At 46.3% G+C, this 15943-nt stretch overlaps 2 protein-coding genes across 2 annotated transcripts; one reads left to right on the top strand and one right to left on the bottom strand.

Annotated features, from left to right (window-relative positions):
- Nucleotides 1-255: 255 nt before the first annotated feature.
- On the bottom strand, nucleotides 256-6018 carry LOC123099408 (1,4-dihydroxy-2-naphthoyl-CoA thioesterase 1). The gene is made up of 4 exons (XM_044521573.1): nucleotides 5739-6018; nucleotides 2136-2449; nucleotides 1804-1995; nucleotides 256-1315 (listed from the first exon to the last, which is right to left on the bottom strand). The coding sequence occupies exons 1-4, from the start codon at nucleotides 5896-5898 to the stop codon at nucleotides 1163-1165; spliced, it is 819 nt and encodes a 272-aa protein (XP_044377508.1). The 5' UTR covers nucleotides 5899-6018; the 3' UTR covers nucleotides 256-1162.
- A 5213-nt stretch (nucleotides 6019-11231) lies between these two features.
- On the top strand, nucleotides 11232-15542 carry LOC123095740 (uncharacterized protein At4g38062). The gene is made up of 2 exons (XM_044517303.1): nucleotides 11232-11571; nucleotides 11660-15542. Exons 1-2 carry the CDS (start codon nucleotides 11532-11534, stop codon nucleotides 15289-15291), a joined length of 3672 nt encoding a protein of 1223 aa, XP_044373238.1. The 5' UTR covers nucleotides 11232-11531; the 3' UTR covers nucleotides 15292-15542.
- The last annotated feature ends 401 nt before the right edge of the window (nucleotides 15543-15943 follow it).

Genomic DNA, 15943 nt, shown 5'->3' with positions numbered 1-15943 from the left:
TTATGTTCCTTTACGGGAATTTATAACCAAGACTGGGAAGACAGGGAAAAGGGGATGTGGTATTTATGATAGCCTTTTACATAGTAGGCCCTTTAATATATATACTGGAATAATGAATAAATACAAAATGGAAGCACATTCGAAATTAGTAATCGCTGGATAGTGAGATTCACCAACCACAGACACGAAGATCGTTTCTGCCAAGTTGATCCATCAGTATTTGCACAAGCGAAAAGTAAGAAGCTTACAATAATATATTTTCACAGAAACACATATCAATGGATCATCCCATTTCAAGCTTAATTTGTCCTGAGTTTTACAATTTAGAGTATTTTCTAAGGGATTCTCCCGCACTTTTCATCTCATCCGGCACCGGTAGATTACAGAGGAGCGTGGTACTGTGGTAGTCTCACTTCACAATAGCATCGGCCACTACAGTACCATCAAAAATAAAAATAAATTGGTTCTGCCAAACTCAAGATGATCTAGAGTCAGTGAAGACCAGTTCAGCAAAAAAACAATCGGATCGATGAGAATCCACACGAACAACGCCAGATTGCAAACTATGGTTGGAAGGAGTAAAAAGGGAACTGTGAGCTCTGCTCTGATTTAGTTTTGCTCGACGTGACCGATCAAAGAAGAGATTAACGGTGAATTACTTGGGACTGGGTACTTCGTAGTTAACCGACCGGCGATCGTACAGGTGTACAGATTGTTCACAACAAGGAACAAAAACGGGCATGAGGAATGAGCACAGCCTGAAGATGTGGATGAGCATTGCGTCCTTTCTGAGAGTGCACGTAGAGAACTTAAGTGGTCTATCCACCAGTGCTCCAAATGCCTGAGTAAAGGCCCGGATAAATTTATTTCTCTTCGTTTCAGATTTTGACATCGAACTATTGAAATCCCGATTTTGTGAAACAAAGAAACACGTGCAGATTTTTGCGCACATTTACTGCTTGGCACATCGGGTATCCTTTTCCTGATACCTCCGATCCTTATGCGGACAGATTTCAAAGAAAATGAAAATACCATGAAACTTGATATGCCTGCACTGCACCTGATACCTTTTCTTCAAATGTGTTGATCTCTTAATTTTCCTTTACGAAACTTTATAGCTAAGACTGGCAGGACAGGGAAAGGAGGATGTGTCGGTGGAGTTTCAGAGTTTAGAGTATTTTCTAAGGGGTTCTCCTGCGCTTTTCATCTCATCCGGCACGGGTAGATTACAGAGGAGCGTGACCCTTGCCTCTGCGATTTGAGGCCCTTCCCCCTGCGTGGATGCATCCATCTTCCAGAGCTTCACCTCCCATACCTTCAAATCCATTCCAGCAGCAACTATTAATTTCGGTTGATCGCTAACATCCTTTCATCATTCGGATTTGACAGCGATACGCATCCATAGAAGATAGCTTTAACAACCTTCAATTTTAGTGAGCTTATTAGCTAGACCAGTTGCATTATTCCATCAATGGTCCGTATTGAGATCAGAATATGTTGAGATTATCATTCTACTCTTAAGCACAGAACAAGTTGCTAAGTAGTCTGCCAAACTAACATGGAGTGAGATTCAGACAGTTGTTTCAGAGTGAAAACACCATTATACTCCCTCCGTTTCAAAATAGATGATTCAACGTTGTACTAACTTTAGTATAAAGTTAATATAAAGTTGGGTCATCTATTTTGAAACGGAGAGAGTATATTTATATTGAATCGAAGGGAATCAAATCCACGTCGAAATCAGCCACTACGTGATCGACTGCTACTCCTAGGGAAATAGCAGGGGAAACGAATTAATATAACCTGGGTGGAGCGGCCGATGTGGACGGGGACGGCCCGCGCGAGGACGGTGTCGCCGGCGGCGGCGCTCCGGAAGTGGTTGATGCTGAGCTGCATGCCGGCGACGCGGCGGTAGCCCGAGGCCATGTGCGCGCCCATGCTCGCCAGGCCCTCCGCGATCAGCGCCGACACGCCGCCGTGGAGCACCTTGAACGGCTGCCGGCCGGCCGGCCACGAGCGCGAACGCAAAACGGCTTCTTTCAGTTTCAGTGCACACACAAAAGAAAAGAAAAAGTTTGCGACTAGCTGATCGATGGCCGGGGTTAGGTAAGCGGCCGGAAGGGGGAAGGACGGACCTGGCAGCAGGTGTCCGTGACGAGGAGGCGGCCGGTGAGCCGCGACGGCGAGACCTCCTCGATCTCAAAGCCGAGGGCGCTGAGCGGCGCGTCCAGCTCCGCCGTCTTGCTGCTCGCCGACGCCGGGGCCGTGGCGTCGCCCATGGTTGACTGGTCGAGGCACGGCCGGGGCTCGTTGGGTTGACTGGCCGAGCCGAGGCGCGGTCGCTCGGGGGAAGGGAAGGTGCGGGTGTGGTGGCGGGTGGGGAACTGCGATCGGGTCAGCGCCGCGTATGTGTGTATGTATGGCCTTTGGAAAGTTGAGTTGAGAGTGCCTGCGATTACAACACGAATGCACTCACACAACGCCACCGGATAAAACACCCGGGCGATTACAACACAGACGTACACACACGCACACACTCACACCATCACACAAATGCAATGGCACAATGAAGACCTGGTGATACGTGCATGCGTAGTCGAACCAAGGAACAACTCAATCATACAGTGCATTGCTGGGGAATTCAGTGACTGTTTTCTCTGTGAGAAAACCACAATTTAGTCTTGCTTTATTATGATGGTGCTGGAGAAATCCGTTCCCCGATAGATGCCTCACATCCTTAAGCTAACATGAACAAATGAAGAAAATGGAAACATTAGATGATGCGACTCTCGTCTCTTTTATTGCCATCATACATATTTTTTCTCTATAATAATCGTGTTTCTCTTCTGTTCTCCTTTTCTTATTGTTTTGGTGCTGCATGTTTGGACGCTTTAGCGGAGATGGGGATGTATAGACATAGGAAAAGTGGAGAATTAGGTGCCAAGCAATCGATATTGTATTGTCATTAGGGCATCTCCAACGGCAACTTGCAAAAAACCTCCCGCATCCGTCCGCGGACGCGGATGCGGGAGGCAGCCATCCAACGCTAGCCGCATACATTTTCACAACAACTCAAACCAATCGGACGAAATTCATTCAAACAAGTCCGGATTTCATATAGACACGACCCGGTTTAATATAAACATATCGGATTTTCGTATAAACATGACGAATTTCATTACAAATACATCAAAGTGGTCCTAGGCAGGCTAATCTAAATGAACGACGGCGTCCGGTCCCCATCTCCAGCCACGAACCAAGAGAATGGAAGCTTCGCCTTTTCCAGCTCCGCCTTCGTGACCTCCTTCTCCGGAGCCCCGGGAACTGAAGTTGTCCGCCTCGACGTTGCCGCCAAGTGACTAATCGACCGAAGATGCTGAGCCCACCAAGCTTGGCATCGACGAGATGGGAGGAGCGGTGGCCTTACTAGGACCAAAGCGGTGGCGACCTACCGTGCACTACTCTTCCTCGCTGCTGGCGGCGCCCGCGGACGTGCCGGCTTCTTCGTCGTCGTGGCGCCTGGGCGCGACCTCCTCATCGTCGGTGTCGCCGAACAACACCAGATCGATCCCAAGCCCGTTTCTGACCGCCCTGGCCCCAAAAAACCCCTCACCCCACCTGCGCATTTTCGGTCAGCGCCGCTCCAGAGGGTCAGCGCCCGCATTCATGCCAGCCTAGAGCGGAGGCGACCGCTCATTGGCGCCGACATCGAAGCGGCGCGCTGGCCGAGAGAGCGCCGCTTCCCGGTGCAGGCGACTACGCTCTTTCAAGCGACACGACAGCCACCTGTCAGTCCGTCTGCCGCCCACATTGATGGCACGCAGTTGCTGAGGCATCTCCTCCGGGGCTACCCGTCCGTCCGTCTGCCGCCCACTGATTCTATATAAACCGCTGCCCCGGCCATAGCCACAGTCATCCCTCTCCACACCACTCCCCGCCCATGGATCCCTCCGTGGCCAAAGCTCTCTAGGACAAGCTGACGTCAGAGCAGAAGAAGGCCATGGCTGCCATTGCTGCCAACTGACAGGCTGGTAGCCAGCCAGAGGACATGCAAATGGAGGACGCCTCCAACGACAAGCCATCGCCACCCTCGCGCTTGTTGCCGGCGGCCGCCACCTCCACCACCCGCTGCCGATACCGTCAGCGGGCGAGGCGGATCTCGCGGGCGGAGCGGTAGGACTCGAGCAGCGCCTCTTGCTCTGCCAGGTCTACGTCCGGCGCGACCGCCCTATCGGTGGCGACCTGCTCCTCCGCCTGCAGATGCTCCTAGAGGAGGTTGTGGTTGTAGTTGGCGTCAATCTGCACCTCCGGGAACTGCTCCTCCCACTCCTCCCGCACCATGTCCATATAATGGGCACGAGCCTCGTCGATGGTCAGGGTGCGATGCACCGGCGAGGGTGGAGCGGAGGAGGAGGGTGCCGCGGAGGAAGAGGAGGGTAGCGATGGCTTGTCGTCGGAGGCTTCCTCCATTTGCATGTCCTCTGGCTGCCTGCCGGCCTGCCAGTCGGCAGCAATGGCAGCCATGGCCTTCTTCTGCTCCGACGTTAGCCCGTCCCAGAGAGCTTTGGACATGGAGGGATCCATGAGCGGGGAGTGGTGTGGAGAGGGATGACTGTGGCTACGGCCGGGGCAGCGGTTTATATAGCACCAGTGGGCGGCAGACCGACAGACGGACGAGTGGCACCGGAGGAGATGCCTCGGAAACCGCGTGCCATCAATGCGGGTGGCAGATGGACAGACGGGCGACTATCGTGTCGTTTGAACGCACGACAGTCGCCTGCACCGGGAAGTGGCGCGGGTGGCACTCTCTCGGCCGGCGCTCCGCTTCAATGCAGGCGCCAATGAGCGGTCGCGTCTGCTCTAGGCGGGCATGAATGCGGGGCGCTGACGCTCTGGAGCGGCACTGACCGAAAGCACGTGGGAGGGGTGAGGGGGTTTTGGTGGGCCAGGGCGGTCAGAAACGGGCTTGGGATCGGTCTAGACTCTTGCAAATCTCCCCCACTTTTGTCTCCGGTTTCCGGGAAAAATCGCGTCCAGACCGCCCCGCAGATCGATACAGGTCAGTGTTGGATGGCTTCCGCTGTTTGGACCGTTGTGGGAGGTTTGCGGGTCGATGTTGGAGATGCCCTTAGTAATACATAGTAGGTGTTATTATTGCTTAGAGATGGCACTAGTTGGAAGAATTAAGAACCTGGCAGCAGGTGTCCGTGACAATGACGTGGCCTGTGAGCCGCGACGGCGAGACATCTTCGATCTCGAAGTCAAGGGCGTGGAGCAGCGCATCCAGCTCCGCCGCCTTGGTGCTTGCGGAGCAGGTGCGGAGCCAGGATTTGGATATAGGGGGGGGGGGGGGCGAGTGATGACGATCACTAGTTTAGTACTATAGAACTATAGACCTATAGTAGGATTTATCAACCAAAACAGTATCTCAACATATGTTTAAAAATATATAGGTCAATAACAAATAATCCCAAATACTAAAATTCAGAAACACAGAAAACTTTAAAATTGGCTGTACTTTATTGATTTTTTTTTAAAATATAGCTCTACTGTCACTATTCATCAATGACTCGATCCAAAATTTTGGCCCCAGCACAGATTTGAGATTGAGGCAATTCACATGAACAATTCTCTTTGTTTTCCGACTAACAAAGTATATATAGCCAAACAAAAGGAAAAGGGGTTACATCATACTGGCAAAACTTTTAGGTATATAAAGTACAATACCGTGTATGTACCTTGCCTAATTATCTGGTTGTGTGTGGACGGAAGCGACCAAGAGGACCGTCGGCGGCAGCCGTCGTATTCCCCGCTACTCCGCTGCGTCGACAAGCCAGGAATCAAGTCCAAGGTCAGCGACTTGGGACCGGCGTCCGGCGGCAAACGTCCTAGCGCCATGGCGCCGAGATAGATAGATCTAGCGATCTGATCGTCAGGCGAGAAGAGATCGAACGAACTACCAGGCCTCCATGATCTATCGTCTATATACACAGGCAAGGTAGATGGGCTATCTTTGTTGCATCCTGGGCTTTGGCGCATGAACAACAACGTGGATTTTTGGGCTTAAATGACATAATTAGGCAGGTAATCTCCGGCCATTAGCGCATATATATACGGGTATTAGTACTGGCCCGTACTATATTTCTTTGAGGGGGGCCGATCGTTGGAGGGGGTCTAGCCCCTGCTCGCCCCCTGTCTCCGCCCCTGTTGCGGAGGCCGAGGCATCTCCATGGTTGACTAGCCGTGGCATGGTAGGGGGAGGTCAAGAGCGGGTTTCGTGCACTTGTGATCGCTGGTGGGGAACTGCAACGGGTCTATGTATGGAATTTTTGGAAGTTACTATTAGTATAGCTGAGCATGACTGGCACGATCGACGCAGTAGAATTTGGCGAGAGTGTGGAGCAACACGGGGCTGCTTGGTTCCTAGTCACATCTTGTTGCACCATGTCACATTTTAAGTTAGGTACTTTAATCAACTTAGCTAGTAGGTGTTTGGTTTTAAAAATATTTAATCGATGATTCTTTGTTTGAGAAATAAGCTCATATGTCATATACATAAAAAGTGTCACCAAATTCCCTTAAGCAAGTAAAAGTGTGGTTAAGATTTTGAACAACCAAGGTAATACAAGTAAAGCAAAAATAGTATGGTAAACAGTGCCAAAATTAGTCACCAACCAATTAAGTCCTTAATATTTTTTTTATTTTGAAGCCAGATAGTAAGAGAACACCCAGATGTATGTACAATTCAGATCAACCCCCTTAGTGAATTTTTTTGATGTATGGACTTTTTGGTAGGTATTAGTTTTTTTTTTTGAAAAGGGGATCTCCCCGGCCTCTGCATCAGAGTGATGCATACGGCCATAATGGTATTAGTATAGCTGAGATACTCGCATGATCGAAGCAGGGAGAATTTGGCGACAAACATGGAGCAATAAAGGGGTTGTTTGGTTCCTAGTCACATCTTTCCACACTATGTCACATTTTAAGTTAGGTACTTTAATCAACCTAGCTAGTAGGTGCTTGATTTTAACCATATTTAAGCGAATATTTTTTTTTGAGAAAAAGCCCGTATTTCATACACATAAAAAGTGTCGCAAAATTCCCTTAAGTAAGCAAAAATGTGGTTAAGATTTTGAACAACCAAGATAAGATAAGTAAAGCAGAAAAGTATGGTAAACAGTGCCAAAATTAGTCACCAACCAATTATGTCCTTAGTACTTTTTGTCCTATTTTGGAGCCAACGCCACCAGCTAGTAAGAGAACACCAGCTAGTAAGAGAACACCCTTTGCTTCAAAGTAAAATCCAATAACACCTCCGTAGAACACGGCCGAAGACCCCAGGTAGTTGCCATTCTCATCTCGACATAGTGCAGCCACAGCTCCGCCCTTCTGCTCCGAGCTACTGCTCCATCAACGTTCACTTTGACAGTGCCGGTTCCCGGAGCGAGCCAGCGTTGAGTCTTGGCCACCCGTGCTGATGTGTTCACCTTAGGGATATGTTGCAAGTCCGCAAGGAAGTTGTTCACAAAAGAAATAGTTTGGTGTGGCGCTTGAAAGATTGCCTCGTACACAACTTTTCGCCGAGCATACCAAATTGCACAAAGTGTGACAACCATTGTTGTAAACTTGGAGTGATCCATCCTGCTGCATAATTCAAACAGCCATCTATTTGCACTTGGTTCTTCTAGTTCTGTCATCGCTAGCAGCACATCTGCATCCAATAGTGTCCACACACACCTCGACATCATACAGGAGATCAAAGCGTGCCGCCATGAGTCCTGGCATCCGCACAAAGGACATGTGTCCTAGGTTGCCATATTCCTGTGGTGTAACTCATCCGTGGTAGGCAGGGAGTGCCGTGCCAAACGCCAGATGAATACTTTGATCTTCGAGAGTATAGGTATATTCCACAGTGCCGACCAGGCTTTTCCTTCCTCCTGGCCTGCAGATGATCCCGATCTGCCCTCTAGGCTCTAGCCACTCCTCTCGCTGCAGTTTTGTGCTTACCAAAAATCTTACTAGTGTAAGTTTTAGTTGGGCCCCGGGGCGGTCGCCCCTTTTGCCCGGCCTATGGGCCGGCCCTGGGTCCTACGTTAACATGTTAAACAATTTTGAGTGGATGTTTCAATTCCAATGCAATTGAGGCATGCAAAATCAGTCCATAGAAGAAAGCATGTGCATGGGAGGAGGAAGAAGGGAAAGCTAGTCGGAAGGAGTTGGTAACCATCAGATTGACAAAGGACCCACATTTCATTTTTCTTATTACCTTGATGTTGCCTCCAAACCTAGAGGTGACGTTAAAAAGTTTTAGCTTTGAGGCTTTGGTTTGTAGTCTGGTAGGATGCAAAAAAACACAAATGTGGATGAGGAGGTGGATTTAAACTCTTTTTTTACAATCACAGATGATATTGTCGCTTATAGCGTGCCTGCCACTAGGTATAACAGACCGAGATCTAATGGTTCTTTTCATTTGCTCACTTGAAAACCATTTTCCTAGTCTCTACCAGGGTGTGGCCATGTCTCGCTTATAGAGAGAAGTAGAGCAGCCTCTCATCGACGACCACCAGAATGGGCTGGCCCAGCGTGGACCACAACCCTTCAATGTTTTTTCTTCTTCCATTTTTTCACATTTTTGTTTTTTTAACTTCTAATATATCTATTATAAAAATCACTTTATACGCAAAAATGAAAAATGTTAACCACACATTAAAAATGTTTCATGTGTATAGAATAAATGTTTCTAATGTATACAAAAGTTATACAATTTGTGTGGAAAAAATTAGATATCAAAACATATATAGGAAAAAAAAGTTGATCATGTATTTGAAGAATGTTAAACATGTATCTAAAAAGTGTTCCCGGTGTATGCAAAAAATGTATAATGTGTTTGAAAAAAGTAGACATAAAATTTATATGCTTTAGAAAATGTAATCATGTATTTGAAGAATATTAAACCTGTATTTAAGAAATATTCCTGATGCATAAAAAGAAATGCTACGGTGTGTATGAAAAAAAATAGACATAAAAAGTATAAGTTTTCAAATATGGTAATCGTGTAATTGAAAAATGTTAAACATGTATTTGAAAAATGTTCCTGATGTATACGAAAAATGTAAAACGTGTATGAAAAAGAGCTGACATCAAAATATATGTTTGGAAAAAATACTAATCATGTATTTGAAATAATTGTTCAACGTGTATAGAGAAAATGTTTTCATGTATTTAAAAAAATCATAAATGTGTATTAAAAATGTTTTTGTTCTATAGAAAAGAGAAATAAAAAAACTAGCAAAGGAAGAAAAACAAAGACAATGAAAACCGATAAAGCAACAAAGATAATAGGAATGAAAAGAAAATAAACACAATGAAAATGAAGAAAATAAGCAAAGAAAACTAAAGAGAAAACCCAATAAAACCGAGATAAAACAAAGAAAACTGATTAAGAAAACCAGAAAAACCAAAGAAAACCATGAAGAAACAAAGAAAAGCAAAAGTAAAAACAAAAAAAACTGACCAAAACCAATGAACAAACACACGATTGAGCGAAGAGAATTGGGCTACCAAAAGAAGCTCCAAAATGGGCCGGCCTAGAAATGAGGGGAGAGGGAAATCCTTTGCGTGAAAGCTCCTTCCATCTTGATTGAGCTGCCTCAAGAAAAAAAATCTCGCTGTAAGCGAGATATAGCTCTCTTATCTCTACCATTCTTAATCTTACGCGGGCTTAAATGAAGACAACCAAAATGTCAGGAGACACATAGCATTCACTCTTGGTTCGACAGCCTTTTCTCTATAGTTGTTTTTCTTCCATTTTTCTTTCTCCTTTTGTTTTTCTACATTTGGATAGCCTTTTATACTTAATTTTCTTTTCCTAACAGACAATGAGACAGTAGCTTTCCAACACTTGATTATTTGCGTACTAAAGAAGACTTGATTATTTGTATCGTCGGGCGCACCGTCAATTTAAAACATCTCTTCCTGTGCTCACAATGCCACGGTGCAATGCAACCACCGGAAGCAGGTAATTCAATGTAGTGGCCCTTGTGTCCCATGAAACATACATGGTGGTCCTCTTTTATTTACTATTGGTAGTAGTACAGAGGGTATTTTTTCTTACCACATGACATCGAGTGGTAAGCTACTACTCCCTCTCTTGCTAAATATAAGTTTTTTTAAGATTTCCATATAGATGTAATTTAGAGTGTAGATTTCGAAAATACAAAGATGAACATGGGAGCGCACACACCCACATAAATAGTAAATTCATAAAAAATACTAGAAAAAACGAAAATTTTCTGAAATTTCACGGTATGATCCTTAGTCGATCATTCTACTCACGTGTGAAGTTTCATGATGTATTGACATCCATGGATGTGATTTCTTCGTTAGTGAAGAAAATACAAATGCGACCATACTATTTATTAAACAGTGTTTTTTAATATAGTTTCGATTAGCTTCGATTTTATCATTTTTGCCCAGATTACCACGGATGTGATTTCTTTGTGAAACTTCATATGCGAGTATACCGGTTGATTATGCATATTAAAAAAATCAATTCAGTTTTTTGTATTTTTTTCTAGCATTTTTTAAAATTTACTATTCATAAAGGGTGCGCGCGCACCCATGTTCACCAAATCCGCGTCCGGTAGATTCACTCATTTTGCTTCGTATATATTAGAATCTCTAAAAGACTACTCAAAATATAGTGGGGGGGGGAGGCTCTCTCCTAATATGTTACTATATACTTCCTCCGTTCCTAAATATAAGTCTTTGTAGAGATTCCACTATGAACCACATACGGATGTATATAGATGCATTTTAGAGTATAGATTCACTCATTTTGCTTCGTATGTGGTTCATAGTGGAATCTCACCAAAGACCTATATTTAGGAACAGAGGGAGTATAATATTAAGGATAGATAATTCGAATGTACTTGAGTCTTTCATACTTGTCTCTTTTTTCTTTAGAAAACTTTGAGATTCGCCCAAAATTAGTTAAGAGAATCCGTGATGATTTGATTTCTCTTTCCGGCACATTTGGTTGAAATTTATTAGAATAATAAGGAAACCATTTATGAATTTTACTGTATAAAATGTTTCAGATATCCCAGGCGGTTGTGAAAATTCGGCAATTTTTACCAACTTGTTTTGGTAAATTCATGTGGACCCCACTGTCAGCCTACTAACTCATCCAAATTTGATGAACTGTCGGCCTACCTGCTAGACCACCACCCCTCCTCCCTCCCGGCGAGGCCAAATTCAAAAGCCGAGAACGGCGAGCAGCGCCAAACGGAGCCCCCCGACCCGGCCGCCGCCACGCCCGCCCGCCCAGATCCGTTCCGCCCCCCACCGCCGCGGCCGCTCCAACCCCAACAGACAGGACGGCCGGCCTCTCCGTCCCGTCCGCCCCAAACCCGCAGGTGAGTAAATCGCAACGGCGCCGCCCAAATTCCAAATCTTTCCTCTCCTGTCCCCACTCCCCTCCCCCTCTAGGGTTTCCTCCCGTCCATGCCGGATCTCTAGCCCCCGCGCCCATGTCCCGCTCCTTCTTCCCGACCTGCTCCTCCCAGAAAGGTGGCGCGCCTCGCCTTTCGCAAGATTTCGTCGATTTCTCTCCGTTTGCCTGACGTCGCGCCTCTTTTTTTGGTTCTGATCTGAGCAGCCGAGATGGAGGAGATGAGCAAGGAGCTGGACGGCCTGCGGTCCGAGGCGGAGGCGCGCGCCGCCGAGTGCCGCGCCAAGTCGGCCCTCGTCGACGGGCTCAGGCGCGAGGCCGCCGAGCAGGCCGCCCGGCTGCGGGAGGCCAGGGCGGAGGTCGAGCGGCAGGCGGGGGAGATCGCCGCCAAGGACCAGGAGGCCTCCTCCGCCAGGGACGCGTGCGAGGGCCTCCGGGCCAGGGTCGCGGAGAAGGAGCAGGCCTTCCGGCACCTCTGCGCCGCCCACGACGGCCTCAAGGCCAGCCTCCGGGAGAGGGGCGAGGGCTGGGATGCCGACAGGAGGGGGCTCGTCGCCGCGCTGGAGGAGTCCGAGGTGAAGCGGCTGGAGCAGGACGTGGCCCTGCGCTCCTCCAGCGAGGAGGTTTCAAGGCTCAAGAGGCTCCTGTCAGAGAAGGAGAAGAGGTGCTCGGAGGCTGAGCAGAGGGCATTGGCACAGAGGGAGGTCATGATGAGGGACGACACCCTCGCCAAGCTCGAGGAGGAGAAGGCCGCCATCCAGGGCAAGCTCAAGTGGAAGGCCGAGCAATTTCGGCACCTCGAGGAGGCCCTCAAGAAGGTCCGAGATGAGTTCAGAGACGCCGAGAGGCAGTGGGGCTCCGACCGGTCAACCTTGGCTGATCAGATCGGCGCTCTTGAGACCAAGTTGGATTCCAAGACAAGGGTCGCCGAGGAGTTCCGGTCGAGGCTCGAGATGTGCAGCCAGGCGCTGGCCCACGAGGAAGGCCGCAGGAAGCTGCTCGAAGCAGAGATGTCTGATCTGAGGCACATGTATGGCAATGTGGTTTTGGAGTATGAGGAGGCCAGGTCGACCATTGAGCTGCTGACGTCGAAGAGGGACGGTGAGATTGCATCTTTGAGGAGCTCACTGGCTGAGAAATCCACTCTGCTCAATGAGATGGAGTATTGTAAGGCGCGCCTTGATCAAGAGAATGGGGATCTGCGGTCTTCGCTCAAGGAGTACCAAGAGGCTCAGATTGGCGGTGCAGATGCTGCAGTGATGTTGAAGGGTCTGCAGGAGAAATTCCGAGCTTTGGAGCAGACACATAGAAGCTGCACCGAGAAACTGAGCCGTAAAGAAACAGAGTGGAAAGCAAAGATGGGAAAGCTTGAGAATGATCTTGATGGATGCTTGTCACAGCTGGATTCCAAAGATATGCTAATCAGGCAATTGCAGAATGAGTTGCTGAGCAGTTATAGCTCACTGGAACTCCAAACCGTAGAGAACTTGGAAGCTTCAATAGTCCGTCTTGCTGTAGAGTCAAAGTTCTATGATTCCTGCTCACTTGTTGATACTTTAAAACTGAATATCCAGCAGCGGTGTGAATTTTTTGAGCAGAATGTCGCTGCTGTGAAAAATCAATTGGAGGAGAAGAACCTTGTCATTGCTCAGTCCCAAGCTGAACAGGCACACCAATTGGAGGTAATGGCGACACTGCATGGAAGAATTGAACAGCTAGAATATATGGAGCAGGAGCATGAAAAGATGCAAAGGCAACTTGGGGCATACAAAGAAATGCTGGACAATGCATCAAGAAATGTTCACTGCTTAAAAGAAGAAACTTCAGAGAAGGAAAAGAGCCTACAGGAGGAATTGGGGAAAGCTTTGAGTGATCTCAATGAAGCACACCGTGACCTTGATGAGCAGAAAAGCCAACTGAGACAATTCGAAATCAATCTCCATCAGCAAAAGCAAGCAGTGGAGCACTTGGAAATGCTAAAGGTTGATTTGGAGACTGAACTCAAGGGTTATATGGATGACAACCATGTACTGAAGAGAGATCTGGATGTTGCTCTTAACGCCAAAATTGGAGCTGAGGTGTCTCACAGGGAAGAAAGGGAGAAGTTACTAGGTGCTCTTAATGAAACAAACTGTGCCCTTTCCGATAGTAAGAGCAAGCTTTGTGAGAACGAAATCACTCTTCATCAGCAAAAGCAAGAAGTAGATCATCTGGAAGAGCTGAGAGTTGATATGGAGACCAAACTCAAGGGCTACGTTGATGAAAATGATGTATTGAAGAGGGATCTTGATGTCGCAACTATTGCTAAAATGAAAGCTGAGGAGATCCACACAGAAGAAAAGGAGAAGCTATTGTTTGCTCTCAATGAAGCAAACTTTGCTGTTTCTGAGATGAAGGAAGAGCTGGACCAACTCAAGATCAATATTCACCAGCAAAAGCAAGCAGTGGAGTGTTTGGAAAAAATAAAAGTTGACATGCAAACTGAACTCAAGGGCTATGTGGATGAAAACAATGTATTGAAGAAGGATCTTGATGTCGCGACTATTGCTAAAATGAAAGCTGAGGAGATCAACACAGAAGAAAATGAGAAGTTACTGTTTGCTCTCAATGAAGCAAACTTTGCCGTTTCTGAGATGAAGGAAGAGCTGGACCAACTCAAGATCAATATTCATCAGCAAAAGCAAGCACTGGAGAGTTTGGAAAAGTTAAAAGTTGACATGCAAACTAACCTCAAGGGCTATACGGATGAAAATTGTGCACTAAAGAGAGACCTGGTTCTTTCTCTTGTTGCCAAATTCGAAGTTGAGGGCACCCTTAGAGAAGAAAAGGATAAGTTATCAAGCATAGTTGATGAGAGAGACAGGAACATCAAGGAGCTTCAGCAATACATCAGTGTGCTGGAAGAAGATAATTTGGGTCAAAAACTTGATATGGCCAGTCTTATCAAGTCAGAGGTTAAGAAATCCATTCTAGAAGTGAACAACAGGTACTCTGAAATTGTTGAAGTCTTTGACAAAAAGCTCTTGGAGCTTGAAACAAGGCTTGGCTTTTTTGAGCAGAAATACACACGTAGAGAGCATGAGATCATGGAAATATTTGATCAAGAGGAGGCAGATTGGTATATGTTAATTGCAGAGAAGGAAGATGCTATTGCTGACATTCAACAAATTGTTGAGTCTGTTCAACTTAACATAAAGCATCTTCTTGATGCTGCTGCATCAAAGCTCTCAGAAGTTCAGCTTGAGGTCCAGCAGCTTTATGGCCTTGCAGAAAATCTGAATTCGCTGAATCTCATCCAAGAGCATGACAGTTATTTCAAAGACATGCTCATTGAAGAGTGCCAAAGAGAGCTGGTGGCCCTGCAAATGAAATTAGTTCTAGAGAAAGAACAGTCTAGCAATTTGAAGCATGTTCTTGAGAAACTCAAAGCTGAAACCACTGCGGAGATATTAGAGAAGGCAAAGGAGCATCTGGAAGTAGTAAATAAGCTGAAATACTTGGAGGAAAGTAAAGAAATGTTAGAAGAACATTTGGAGGAGTTGAAGTCCAGAACAAAGGATATATGTAATGTTGCTGTTGAAGAAAGGAAACAGTTAGTTGATGAGCTGAATGGGATCACATGTAACATTGGAGCAGCAATTCATGCAGATGAAGATCTGAATGCAAGCTTGGCAAGGATCATGCAGAAAGCTAACATTGAGGAACCTATCTTGAATTCTAGCAGCAAAGAAATGCCTAGCTTAGAGAAACCAAACGTGAGAAATCATTCGCCCCTGGCCAGGAACAAATCTGCAGCTCTCCCAGATAGAAGATTACCACTAAAAGAGAACAACTATTAGTCTTGGTAGGTGCAGTCAGATTGTGTACTGACATTGTTGTAATCTCTGTATCCTATTTCTTGCCGCCGTTTGTGTTATTTTGTTACACAGAATGGCCATGTTTATCTGAAATTTCTTCCGTCAGCTGCCTTTAAATTAAAAAATCAGGCTAATAAATAGAATGTGTTTGTTGTAGTCCATTACCCACAACTGTACCGTTATCTACTCTTGAATAGTTGGGTTAATAAGCTTTTCTTAATCTTTTGCTGTAAGAGTGCAAAGTTCTCACCTGTTTATAACTGTATGTTTTCCTGAGTTGTTATTTGTAAGGTGATGATGGTTGATGGGATTTTGTGCCGTCTATCTACTGGATTAAAATGTAAAAACAGTGGTAATCATCATTCTTTCTCCTGCCCCCTTCTGTCTGTAGAGTTAAAACTGCATCTCTCCCAGAAATCCAATTCGTCTCTCAGGTAGCAGATGAACATTTTAGCAATTACTCGTGTCGTAGAAGTTTTTGATGTCTCTGTTTTCTAATCTCTTTGTGATATGTTTGGACAACTGGCTGCAAGGCAATACTAACTGTCTGAAGATGAGGATCTCTATTTGGCTTTGCAGTTTTTAGTTTGGGTGATAATGTGGTCTCATCCAACAGGAATGATGACTTTTGGCG

The sequence above is a fragment of the Triticum aestivum genome, chromosome 4D (assembly GCF_018294505.1).
Source record: "Triticum aestivum cultivar Chinese Spring chromosome 4D, IWGSC CS RefSeq v2.1, whole genome shotgun sequence".
NCBI lineage: Eukaryota > Viridiplantae > Streptophyta > Magnoliopsida > Poales > Poaceae > Triticum > Triticum aestivum.
Note: the sequence above shows the minus strand (reverse complement) of the source record. Positions and strands in the feature narration are given on the sequence as shown.

What these genes read in the sequence shown, in the direction of transcription:
- LOC123095740 (XM_044517303.1), top strand. Translation starts at nt 11,532, where the DNA reads ATGTCCCGCTCCTTCTTCCCGACCTGCTCCTCCCAGAAAG. An exon ending in GACCTGCTCCTCCCAGAAAG is followed by an intron (nt 11,572 to 11,659) that starts GTGGCGCGCCTC and finishes TGATCTGAGCAG; the next exon opens with CCGAGATGGAGGAGATGAGC.
- LOC123099408 (XM_044521573.1), bottom strand. Translation starts at nt 5,898, where the DNA reads ATGGCGCTAGGACGTTTGCCGCCGGACGCCGGTCCCAAGTCGCTGACC. An exon ending in CAACCAGATAATTAGGCAAG is followed by an intron (nt 2,450 to 5,738) that starts GTACATACACGG and finishes TTGTAATCGCAG; the next exon opens with GCACTCTCAACTCAACTTTC. An exon ending in TCACGGACACCTGCTGCCAG is followed by an intron (nt 1,996 to 2,135) that starts GTCCGTCCTTCC and finishes GCCGGCCGGCAG; the next exon opens with CCGTTCAAGGTGCTCCACGG.